The sequence below is a fragment of the Gopherus evgoodei genome, chromosome 4, assembly GCF_007399415.2.
Source record: "Gopherus evgoodei ecotype Sinaloan lineage chromosome 4, rGopEvg1_v1.p, whole genome shotgun sequence".
NCBI classification, from domain to species: Eukaryota; Metazoa; Chordata; order Testudines; family Testudinidae; genus Gopherus; species Gopherus evgoodei.
This window is the reverse complement of record NC_044325.1, coordinates 60,702,211-60,715,394: the sequence shown is the minus strand read 5'-3', so window position 1 is coordinate 60,715,394 and position 13,184 is coordinate 60,702,211. Positions and strand designations below refer to the sequence as shown.

At 42.9% G+C, this 13,184-nt stretch overlaps 1 protein-coding gene across 1 annotated transcript in view; it reads right to left on the bottom strand.

The window, feature by feature from the left end:
• RYR3 (ryanodine receptor 3) overlaps positions 1-13,184 on the bottom strand; it is a 607,531-nt gene that overhangs the window by 171,295 nt on the left and 423,052 nt on the right. The window contains 2 exon segments of the mRNA XM_030559417.1: positions 6,466-6,526; positions 12,784-12,833. Of these exon segments, the coding sequence (XP_030415277.1) occupies positions 6,466-6,526; positions 12,784-12,833 (111 nt within the window).

Genomic DNA, 13,184 nt, shown 5'->3' with positions numbered 1-13,184 from the left:
ATAAGAGAACACAGCTCACCTCTTTTGGCTAAGGTGACTGTAACCAGAAATGCATCTTTCACAGAAAGATGCATGAATGAACATGAGGCTAAAGGTTCAAATGGGGGGTATTCATCAAATCTGATAGGACAAGATTGAGGTCCCATATCAGGTTCGGTTTCAGCACCGGAGAAAAGGTTCAGGACAGTCCCTTCAGAAGTCTTGCTCTCATAAGGCAGAATGTCTGCCTACTGGATAGCCGAAAGTGCTAACAGCTGCCAGGCATACTTGCAAGAAGCTGATAGATAACCTTAACTTCTTTAGAGAGAGGAAATAGTTCAGAATAGTAGGGATCTATGAAGATTTCAGGGGCATCTGAAAATGCTGGCACCAGATAGAGAATCTTTTCCATTTTGCTATGTAACATTTCCTTATGGATCTTTCCTACTATTGCCAAGCATGACTTTTCTAGATCCGTCATTCATCCAAAATACCATATTGTTAAATGGAGGGATGCTGGGTTGGAGTGTTGGATCCTGCCTCTGTCCTAAGTCAATAGCTCTGTTAAATAGCTGAATATGGATGCACAGATGCAAGGAAATCTGGAGAATGCTCAGGAGCCAGAATTGCCTGGGAAACCACGGTGCAATCAACAGCACCGATGTTCCATTTTGCCTGATTTTCCTTAGAACTCAAGGTAAAAGAGGGATGGGTGGAAATGAGTACCTCTGCTGTTCTGATCATTGAGCTAGAGATGCATTCCCCCTTTAACTGTGGCCCCAAGCTGGCTAGGTCAGGCACTTCTTGTTCTCTTGAGAGGCAAAGAGATCCCATGATGGGAATCCTCACTGCTGAAAGCACCAATTTGTGTAGTTCCTAGTCATGGTCTCTGGTGACGTCTGCTGAGTCTGTCTACCAAAGTGTGGTGCAACCATGGAAAGTGCACTGCAGAGAAGGTGATCTGGTGACAAATGCATCAGTTCCAGAGGTTGACTATTTCTATGCAAAGGAGGGTGGCCCTTGCTCTCCCTGTTCTGCTGATATAATAAAATGTTGTCATGTTGTATGCCATGACCTGAATGTGCTAGGTTCAAATAATGGAATAATTTTCAGGCTTCATATATTGAATGCAGCTCCAGAAGGATTATGTGCAACTGGGATTCTTGGTGGTCCAGGTACCCTGTTCAATGTGTTCGTTGAAGTGGGCTTCCCATCTTAGTAGGCAGTTATCTGTAATCAGTATTTTTGTGGGTGAAAGAGGGACAAAGAGCACTCCCATGCACACACTCTCCCTGTTTTCCGATAAGTCAGAACTCTGTGGGGGAGAATGATGGGATGTTCACCCCACACTTGCCCTGAAAGGGTTAATAAAGACAAAGAAAGGAGCTAATTAACCCAGTAGACTATAGTTGAGAGGAAATCAGGTGGGTAAATAATCCTGGGACTGAGTGAGTGAGCCCAGCTGGGGAGGACTGAGCTGGGCAGGGGTTATGATGACAGGAAATTGGCAACAGAAAAGGGGGCTGCTGGGAAAGTCTGCAGTCACTCCCTGGGAGAAGGGAGGTACATTTGTCCTGGCAAACCCAGCAAAAAAGGAAGCCAGAGAGGGAAGACAGGGCTCAGGGAAAGGCAATAAGGTCTAGAAGGGAACAGGCCTCAACTGTTGACTAGAGGGTCCCTGAGCAAGAATCTGGAGTAAAGTGTGGGCCCGGGTTCCTCTGCCAGCCACTGACGGAGTGACACTATGAATAAGGGAATAGGAAGACTGCCTAGGACTGCTGGTAAGGAAAGACTTTGACACCCCAGAAGGTGAATCCACTTAGCGACTTGGTCAGAGTGCTGAATCACGAAGAGGCTACAGCAGCTCATGGAGTGAGAAAGGAGCCGCAGACCCAAAGAGAGAGGCAGAGTCAGTGGACAGCTGTGGGAAGGGCCATTGACCTCATGAGCTATTCCTCAGAATCACCAGAAGGAGGCACCAACCTAGTGGTGAGTGGAGCTCCCTGTCACAGGGAGTAAGATCATTCTGTCCAGACTGTGCTTACTTGGCATGTAGACTGTTCATAACCAAGCCTGTAGACATCAAAGTCAAAGTCTTGCGATACGTACACAAGGCCATGTACTCTAGGAAGGTGAGACTAGTCTGAATTGCTGTCTGGGGGTATAGCAGAAGCTGAGTGATGAGGTCCTTCATACACTAGAATCTTTTCCGAGGTAGGTAACCTTTGGCTCTGATTGAATGTAGGGGTGCTCCAACAAAGTCTATAGTCTGAGTGGGAGCTAAAACTGATTTTGTTATGTTTACTTGGAACCCTAAGAAGTGTAGTAGTCTCTGCAGGGGCAGGGTTGTCATCCATACTTCTTGATACGATTTCCCTTGTAGCAGCCAGCTGTTGAGGAAGGGGAACACTGATGAATCCTCATAATGCAGGTGAGCTGCCACTATTGACAACACCTTCACAAATACCCTCGGTGTCATCAAGAGGCTGAAGGGGAGCACTCTGTATTGGTGTATTACTAGGCCTAAGGTGAATATCAGGAATCTCCTGTGTATGGAGTGGATCACTAGGTGGAAATAAGTGTCTTTTACGTCAAGAGCTGTTTAGCAGTCACCCTTGTTTAGCAAGAGAATTATAGAGGCCAGGGTGATCATTCTGAAACTCAGGTAGTGGATGAAGATGTTCAGCTGCCTGAAATTTAGCATGAGCCTCTAGCCCCCTTTCTTCTTGAAAATGACTGGAGTAAAATCCTTTCCCCCTATGTTGAAGACGTTCTGATTCTATGATTTCCAGATGGAACAGAAAGTCTACTTCTTGTCTGAGCATCTTCTTGTGAGAGGGGTCTCTTAGGAGGGAGGAAGAAGGATTTTTTTGTGTGGGGAATCAGAAAGAAACTATTCTATAATGGTGGTGATTATCTCCAGAACTCATCTATCTGATGTTGTATAGTACCATGCCTGGGAAAAATGAGTGAGGCAAATGGTGGGTAGGAGTCTTGAATAGATAAATGTGTCGGGAGACTGATTTGTAGCTATCGAAAATCCCATCAAAAGGATTTCTTGGTGGGAGGGTGGCACTAAAAGGAGAATGCAGGGGGTTGTTGTGTTTACTGCACTACATTCTCTGGTGTTTCCTAGGAAGCTTGTAGGTCCTTTGATGGCAGAATGGTTGAGGGGCTGGTCATTGTCCATAAGACTGAGTCTTGCAGTATTTCCTCTGTGGTGCTGGAATACAGATATCTAGTGAGCAAAAAGTTGCTCTTGAGTCTTTGAGGGAATATAGTGATACATCTGCATTCTCACTCAAGAGGTTATTTCCCTCAAAAGTCAGATCCTCCAAAGTGGAAAGGACTTCTTTGGGAAATCTGGAAAACTGGAGCCATGAAGCTCATCTTTTATGAGTATGGAAGTTGCCATCAAGCACGAGGCTGTATCTTCTTCATCCACTGAAGCCTGGAGGGCCAATCTAGCAATTTTTCTTCATCAATAATTATTTGGAAATAAAGTCTATCTTCTTGAGGGAGTTTGTTGTTGAATTTAGAGAACTTATTGTAATTAATAAAATCATGTTTTGATATTAAAGCTTAGTAGTTTGCTATGTGGAACTGTAAGCTTGCCAAAGTCAAATGTTCTCCCAAAGAGATCTAAACATTTGCCCTCCTTAGCAAGGAGTGCAGATTTGGGGAGGTGTTGCTTCTTTCTTTTGGTGCTAGCTTGTAGCAGTAAAGTTTGGAGTGAGATGTGAGAGTAAGTATTCTGCCCCCTTCAAGGGAATGAAATGTTTCTCCTCCATTCTCTTTGGAGTGGGAGCACAAATAGCAGACTATCTTGGCACATTCTAAGATGGTCTCATTAATTCACAGTGCCATTTTACTGGGACCAGCACTCTGAAAGATATATAGGAGTTTATGAGAGTGTTCCGTACTTCCTCCAGGGGAATCTGCAGAATGTTTGCAATTCTCCTCAGGAGGTCCTGGAACTGCCTGTAGTCATCAGGTAGTGATGGTGAGGATGGCATGACCACTTCATCATGAGGATGATTACCTCTCAGGGGTGAGTGATTCTGCCTGATCAGGTTGTTCCTCCTCCTCAGAGGGTTGAGGTTCTTTCCTGTGTGTGGAAGCCTATCTAGGTTCCCAAGTGAACTTATTGATTTGGGATGTCTCATATACAGATCCCAGGGACCCCAGTAAAGCCAGTCCAAAGGTCATATGGGAAATGAAGGGGTGCCTGGGATCTGTATATGAGACATCCCAAATCAATAAGTTCACTTTGGGAACCTAGATAGGCCAGAGTTAGGTAGTTTGTCCTATGAGAGACGGAAGGGGCCCAAAAGATCTTAGAGACTCTACCACGGCAGATCCCATGTCTTGAAATTCTCCCACTGATTCTAGACTCAGATGAAAAAGAAGCTTCTAAATTGATGTGCAAGACTGTTAGTACTGATGGTTTTATTATACTTCAACTGGTCAATGGTAATGGTAAGTGGAGAAACTCACCTCCATGGTAAGTGCTGGATCAAACAATATCAGGATTCTAGGTCTGCATAGATAATACGGTTCTATGGTAGAGTTTTATCTAGATCCTGATGCTGGAGAGTGGACTGGGCTTCTTTCCTTTGGAAGTGCAGCTGGTGTCAACTTCAGACAGGAAACAGCCTCCTGTACTGACTCCTCCTCTCTCAGTGTCAATATCGTCATTGTAGGAGGCTTCTGCTGCCTTCTTTCCCTTACTGGTACCCAGGATGGTCCAGCCACCTTCTGCTAAGGATGGGTACAGGTCACTTGGTGCCGAGGAACCAGTACTGTGCTCCTTGTGAACTCCTGACATCTCTATGCTGGGACACAGTCTCATATGACTTAGAGGGTGACAGAGAGGAGGTCCTCTTTTTGTATGAAGACATAGAGGGGGATTTTTCAGGTTTCCTGTGAGAGTGTTTTCCCTTACCCTCCTTGTCTCTCTGCTGGAAGAGTCTTTAGCCCTGATTATTCTCAGAGCCAGAGACCACCGTGGTCTCTGTCCAGTGTACTGGGGTGGGAGGGGGAATCTATCGGGCCAGGATCAGACCAAAGCTTCATTGTGCAGTCCATCAGTGATTCTAAGCCTGAACTTATGAGCATGATGGGTTCAACTAGGAAAGGCTCAGCAGATATTGAGCTTGAAGGGGATATGAACTCATGGAAGCAACAGAGGGATGTTTCATAGAAGTCACTGACTGGAAAAACCTGGCAGCAGGCTATGCAGAGCTTGAATCTTGGGATCCTGGACAAACTAGGCACCCTGTGCAGGGCAGTGACTGGGTGGGGGGGGAGACCCCCAAACTCCTAAAATCTGCTAAACTACTCTAATAAGTAACGGTCTAAAACCAGATTTTAAAACTATCTACAACTATGTTTGAACAAGAATGTTAGCGAATACCGAGGACACTGAAGGTTCCATCTCAGACTACAGGCAGTAGAAAAGAACTGAAGAGGTGGTTGGTCTGCACTGCTCCTTTTGTCCTCAAATCAGTGCACAAGGAAGGGAGGTGTGCAGGTGCAGATCAATGGACACTTCTAGCAGAAATATCCCAGGTTCAGGAGCATGGGAAGCATGCGCACCTTTAGTGGAATACACATAGGGACCATCACTCAAAGAAGAAAAAGCAGACTCCTTGGTTTTATGCTTCATCCAATAAGTGACATCTCCAGAATCTCAGTGTTCCTCTAACACTATGATAGGACACTGATTCACTGCTTACAAAAACCCATAAAAGAAATAATAGATTCAAGCATTTTAACCAGTTGATTGTTTGGTTGGAATGGCAACACCTGAAGATACAGATAGCATGAAGATGAGGTTAGGGGTGACATATAATTAGGAGGAGTGGGTTTCTTTAAGAAAAAATACAATAGTAATAATTGTGGGGACATTCTAATTTACACTAATACACTTATTTGCATATATCACTCAGCTGCTCATTAATATATCCTTGAGTGGATTTCTGTAAGTATTTTATTATAAACTATATATGTCATTAGAAGTAAAGTGATTTATGATCACAGGATGTCAGACTGAGTTATACTTTAATGTCTTTTACTATGCTAATTGCCAGCTTCAAATGTTATTCAATGCACTTCTAGCACCAATTTTTCAGTGTGGTGTAAACTTGCCTCTATTTTTGTGAAAGCAAATAACTGCAAGTGCAATTTCGTAGATGATGCCACTTATATTTCTAAGTGAAGTTCCTGATTGAATTTGCAAATAGGAACATTAGACCTTGTAATCACCTAAGTTGAGGAGGATGCAACATATCATCTGAAAAAGTGGAGGACAGTGTCTGAAAAATCTGGACCATAATATTTACTCTAGAGAGCTAATATCAGCAGGAAATAAAGAATAAATATGTGAAGAAATAACAGTCTGCAGAACTGTTCTTTGAAGTGATTCTTGACAACCGTATGATTTGTAGCTGGTACTGTAATAAAGTAAAAACTTGGCCAATTTACCGTGTATCCAGTGTCTGAGCCAAGATGTGCAGACAGCTCACCATTGTAGTAGCATCACTCCCTGTTATAATAAATAAAGAACATATTATTCTGAATATATTTTGCTTTTAACCGATTTCAGTATGTGGAAACGTACAAATTTCATGACCCTTAATTATATATCAAATTCACGTGTGATGGGAAGGCCTACAATGCCCCCTGCTTAAAAGATCTTCTAGAACTAATGGTTTTATTCCCTCCCCCCTACCTTCTCTCCTTATTTTCCCCCTTGAGATTGGGCAGAATGAACAGGATGCATACTTTATTTCAGAAGGTGCCATTTCTGTCCCCTTCATTTTGTTTTGTCTTTCCCTGTTGCTGTTCTTTTCCTTTTTGTTTAAAACTTCTTGGATGCCAAGAGCAGCCACTGAGAGGCAAGTGCTGAATGGCTAATGAAAAAATAAAATATGGAGGATAGTCCAATTGTGGGAAAAAATATCTCCATAGAAGGTATCATGTTAAACGAGGTGGTATAGGGGCCCTACACATATGCTATATGGCCCCCATCCTGCAAACTCTTATGCATGTGTTTAACTTTATGCACCCAAGTAGCACATTCCATGACCACCACTCCCAAGAAGAGGAGACAAGTGGTGGTGGTCAGGGACTCCCTCCTAAGAGGGATGGGAATCATCCATCTGCTGACCAGACCGGCAGACTCGAGAAGCATACTGCTTGCCTGGAGCTGGAATCCAGGATGTGACGGAGTGTTTGCTGAGACTGATCAAGACCTTGGATCACTACCCCTTCCTACTTTTCCACATGGGCACCAATGATACTGCCAAGAATGACCTTGAGCAGATCACTGTAGACTATGTGGCTCTGGGAAGAAGGATAAAGGAGTCTGAGGTGCAAGTCGTGTTCTCGTCCATCCTCCCTGTTGAAGAAAAAGGCTCAGCTAGGGACTGTCGAATTGTGGAGCTGAATGCGTGGTTATGCAAGTGGTGTCGGAGAGAGGGCTCTGGATTCTTCAACCATGGGATGTTGTTCTGGGAGGAAGGACTGCTAAGAAGAGATGGGATCCACCCAACGAAGAGAGGGAAGAGCATCTTCGCAGGCAGACTTGCTAACCTGGTGAGGAGGGCTTTAAACTAGGTTTGCCAGGGAATGGTGACCTAAGCCCAGAGGTAAGTGGGGAAGTGGGATACTGGGAGGAAATACAAGGAGGAGGGTACAATACAGGAAACCTCCTGATTCATACTGAGAAAGTAGGGCAATTGGCTAGTTATCTTAGGTGCATGTACATGAATGCAAGAAGCCTGGGAAACAAGCAGGAAGAATTGGAAGCCCTGGCACAATCAAGGAACTATGATGTGATTGGAATGACAGAAACCTGGTGGGGCAGTTCACATGACTGGATCACTGTCATTGGATGGGTATAAACTGTTCAGGAAGGACAGATACAAGAGGAAAGGTGGAGGAGTTGCATTGTACATAAGAGAGCGTATGATTGCTCAGAGCTCCAGGATGAAACTGGACAAAAGCCTGTTGAGTGTCTTTGGGTTAAGTTTAGGTGAGAGCAACAAGCATGATGTCGTGGTGGGCGTGTGCTATAGACCACCGGATCAGAAGGATGAGGTAGAAGAGGCTTTCTTCGGACAACTAACTGACGTTTCCAGATCACAGGCCCTGGTTCTAATGTGGGACTTCAACCACGCTGACATCTGCTGGGAGAGCAATACAGCAATGCACAGACAATCCAGGAAGTTTCTGGAGTGTGTTGGGGACAACTTCCTGGTACAAGTGCTCGAGCAACTGACTAGGGCCGTGCTTCTCTTGGCCTGCTGCTTAAAAACAGGGAAGAATTGGTAGGGAAAGTAGAACTGGGTGGCAACGTAGGCAGTAGTGACCATGAAATGGTTGAGTTCAGGATCCTGACAAAAGGAAGAAAGGAGACTAGCAAAATACGGACTCTAGACTTCAGAAAAGCAGACTCTGACTCTCTTAGGGAACTGATGGGCAGGATCCCCTGAGAGGCTAATATGAAGGGGCAAGGAGTCCAGGAGAGCTGGCTGTATTTTAAAGAAGCCTTATTGAGGGCACAGGAACAAACTATCCCGACATGCAGAAGAAAGAGCAAATATTGCAGATGACCAGCTTGACTTAACAGTGAAATCTTCGGTGAGCTTAAACTCAAAAAGGAAGCTTAGAGAAGTGGAAATTTGGAAAGATGACTAGGGAGGAGTATAAAAATATTGCTAAAGCATGCAGGGGTGTAATCAGGTAGGCCACAGCACAACTGGAGTTGCAGCTAGCAACGGATGTGAATGGTAACAAAAAAGGTTTCTACAGGTACGTTAGCAACAAGAAGGTGGTGAGGGAATGTGTGGGAACCTTACTGAATGGAGGAGGCAACATAGTGACAGATGATGTAGAAAAAGCTGAAGTACTGAATGCTTTTTTTGCCTCGCTCTTCAAAGATAAGGTCAGCTTCCAGACTGCTGCACTAGGCAACACAGTATGGGGAGGAGGTGAGCAGCCCTCAGTGGTGTAAGAACAGGTTAAGGACTACTTAGAAAAGTTGGACATGCAAAAGTCCATGGGTCCAAATCTAATGCATCCAAGGGTGGTGAGGGAGTTGCAGAGTCATGGGCCATTATCTTTGAAAATTCGTGGCAATCTTGGGAGGTCCTGGACGATTGGAAAAAGGCAAATATAGTGCCCATATTAAAAAAAAGGGAAGAAAGAGAACCCAGGGAACTACAGACAAGTCAGCCTCACTTCAGTTACCAGCAAAATCATGGAGCAGGTCCTCAAGGAATCCATTCTGAATCATTTGGAGGAGAGGAAGGTGATCACGAACGGTCAACATGAATTCACCATGGGCAATTCATGCCTGACCAACCCGATTGCCCTCTATGATGAGATAACTGGCTCTGTGGATATGGGGAAAGTGGTGAACGTGATATATCTTGATTTTAGCAAAGCTTTTGATACGGTCTCCCACAGTATTCTTACCAGCAAGTTAAAGAAGTATGGATTGAATGAATGGACTGGACTATAAGATGGATAGAAAGCTGGCTAGATTGTTGGGATCAATGGGTAGTGATCAATGGCTTGATGGCTAGTTGGCATCCAGTATCAAACGAAGTGCCCCAGGGGTCAGTCCTGGGGCCAGTTTTGTTCAACATCTTTATTAATGATCTGGATGATGGGATTAATTGCACCCTCAGCAAGTACACAGATGACACTAAGCTATGGGGAGAGGTACGCTGGAGGGTAGGGATAGGGTCCAGAGTGACCAAGAAAAATTGGAGGATTGGATCAAAAGAAATCTGATGAAGTTCAACAAGGACAAGTGCAGAATCCTGCACTTAGGAAGGAAGAATCCCATGCACCGCTACAGGATTGGGACCAACTGGGTAAGAAGCAGTTCTGCAGAAAAGGATTAGAAGCTGGATGGATATGAGTCAGCAGTGTGCCCTTGTTGCCAATAAGGCCAACAGCATATTGGGCTGTATCAGTAGGAACATTGCCAGCAGATCAAGAGAAGTGATTATTCCACTCTATTCGGCACTGATGAGGCTACACCTGGAGTACTACATCCAGTTTTGGTCTCTCCACTACAGAACAGATGTGGACAAACTGGAGAGAGTCCAGCAGAGGGCAACGAAAATGATTAGGAGGCTGGGGCACATGACTTACAAGGAAAGGCTGAGGGAACTGGGGCTATTTAGTCTGCAGAAGAGAACAGTGTGGGGGGATTTGATAGCAGCCTTCAACTACCTGAAAAGCAATTCCAAAAGAGGATGGAACTAGACTGTTCTCAGAGGCGGCAGATGACAGAATAAGAAGCAATGATCTCAGGTTTCAGTGGGGCAGGTTTACGTTGGATATTAGGAAACACTATTTCACTACGAGGGTGGTGAAGCACTAGAATGGGTTACTCAGGGAGGTGGTGGAATCTCCATCCTTACAGGTTTTAAAGGCCCAGCTTGACAAAGCCTGGCTGGAATGATTTAGCTGGGGTTGGTCCTGCTTTGAGCAGGGAATTGGACTAGATGACCTTCTGAGGTCTCTTCCAACCCAAATATTCTATGATTCTATGATTTAATTCAGTGGAACTACTCACTGGAGTACAGTTAAGTATGTGCATAAATATTTGCAAGTTTGGGGCCTAAATTTATATATTAAACACTTCTGGCCAGGGTGTCAATCCTGCTTTTTTTATGTTGTTTGAAGATATTTTTCTTTGTCTCTTTAATACCTCTAAATTTCTTTTGTATCTATTCTGTAATTATCATACAATTGGGTTTGTTATTTTTATCCATTCTCATTTCCATGCTTTTTGCAATATGAAACAGAAGCACTGTGACACACCGAAATGAGGATAAGGGTTTTCATTAAGCACTTTCCATGACACAAAGCACTGTGATAGCTTCTCTTAAAGGATCATGAATCAGTTACAAGATGGTAATTTATAATCTTCAGAACACAGTAGATATTTTTCAGGATAGCTATCTGGTTTCCTTTGCAACACATATACACGCAGAAATTATATCAGAGGTAATAGCCCAACAAATTCAGATACTGAAGATACTATAAATTATATAGAATGATAAATTAGACATTTAGGTCACAATTTGGAAATGGGACCTGCTAGCACAGACTCCTCCACCTATGAGATTTCCACACAGGAACAGGTAGGTGTTCATCTTACTGGATTGCATTGCAGGATTAGGACCTTATTAAGCATTTTTTGTGCTGCTTTTTGTAGCAGAAAGAAAAAGGGAGGAAATTTTGCTTAGTGTGAATACAATTATAACTGGGTCTAAATCCACTTTGAGTCTTGGGCCCATTTCAATACATGGGTCTGAATTTCACAGCTAGTGATGAGCCTGAGCCACAATTTCCTTTTACTGATATGGAATCATACTCATTATTACATATATTTAGAGACGTGTCTGTATTAATCACTTTACTCCACACTCCCTGTCCTTTCATTAAGTCTGGTCTCCTCAATTCTATGATAATGCAAATAATTAATACTATATTTAATTTGTGAGTGGCATGGAACTGGGATCTTACATGCAAAGAACTCTAAACTAGAGCTGTTTGGAAGTTTTGTGACAAAATTGCTTATTCAAGGAACTGAATAGTTTCACTGAATCTGTTAGAGATTGGACAAAACTTTTGTCAAAACGCAGACATTGGAAACCTGCTGGTGGTCCAGAGGCCACATCTCTGCAGCAGAGTGACTGCCAGCCCCTGGAGCTCCATCTGGAGCCTGGGCTCACAGGGCTGCTAGGTCTCCCTGCTCTGCCGCAGCAGCCCTGGAAGCCATGACTGGAGCTGGGGCTCTCATGTCTGTTGGACATCTGCAGCAGGAAGCCTGGCAGACCGCAGTTTCAGATTGAGCCAGGGCTCTCAGGGCAGCTAGGCTCCCTACTTCACAGTAACTCTGGCTGGAAGTTTAGTGAAACTGACATTCTTGTGTTTCACTGCTGCAGTTCAATGCACTACAGTCACAAAACTGACAAGAATGTCAATTTCACCTATTTCCTTCTGAGAACACCATGTTTCCAAAACAAAAATTTTGAGAGGTGATAGTGGATATAGTGATTCAGAAGAAATGTTGGTAAAATTTGCTTTTGCTCTAAACTGGTAGGAAATACCTAAATAAAATACACACACCCTGCCCTGGAGTTTTGGCCAGCTATACACATCTGTGCATTTCATAAATATTAACATTAATATCAACAGTATTGAGGGTTTATATATCAGTTTAAGCATCAGAAAACGTGATTTTATTTTTGAATCTTATCTAAATTTCTTTACCTAATTTCTTAGCAGACTATAAGAAAAAAGTGGGTTTATTTCACATTCACATAACTCTACAACAAATTAATCTTAATTTATCAAATTCAGCTGACACTAAATATTTTAATTATTAGCATAAAGTAATTTTTTGTGAAAGTTATGAGCAAATGAAAAAGGCAGAGATTCAAATGGAATCTCGATATTAACTCACACTTCACCTGAGGCTACTGACACCTGTTACACTACTATACTTTATATATTCTAGCAAAGTCTATCTTCAGTTACACATTTGTTGCTCCCATTGACTATACTGGGATTGGAGCATGTGCACCAGAAAGCAGAACTGTATGCAGAAAATGTGAAAAGTTTGAGTTGTTACAGAAATAATGAAGTTAACAGCCATACATCACTAATTTCCCACCACAAATCATATTGCTTATCGGTTATAAGCCTTAGATATATTATAGGAAGCACAAAATGTTATAAATATAACTTCATCAATATCCCTTAATAACTTACCGAAAAGTGAAATCCTATGTCTAACAAGAGCAGCAAGTTTGCAGAATAGGCTAAAGCAGAAAAGAATGCAAAATAGTAGAAGACACAGAGATTAATGTTTTGTTTAGAACATGAGGTAAAGCAATAACGAGAGAATAGCGAGACTACAAGATGTGAAAGAAAGGTACACAGTAGTTCCTTGAAGGTATATTTTTGATCACATAATGTGAATAAGCAACTAGATACTTTCATCTGGCAATAATATCTTCCAGAATAACTTTTAGTCTAAATAGCACCTCAAAGATTAAATGTGTTTCCTTTAATTACAATAGTTAGCAGCAACTGTATTTTATATGGCTGAATCGCTCTCTAAGGGTTGTAATTTTTCCCTCATGGTGAATAACATATAACAATAACAATAA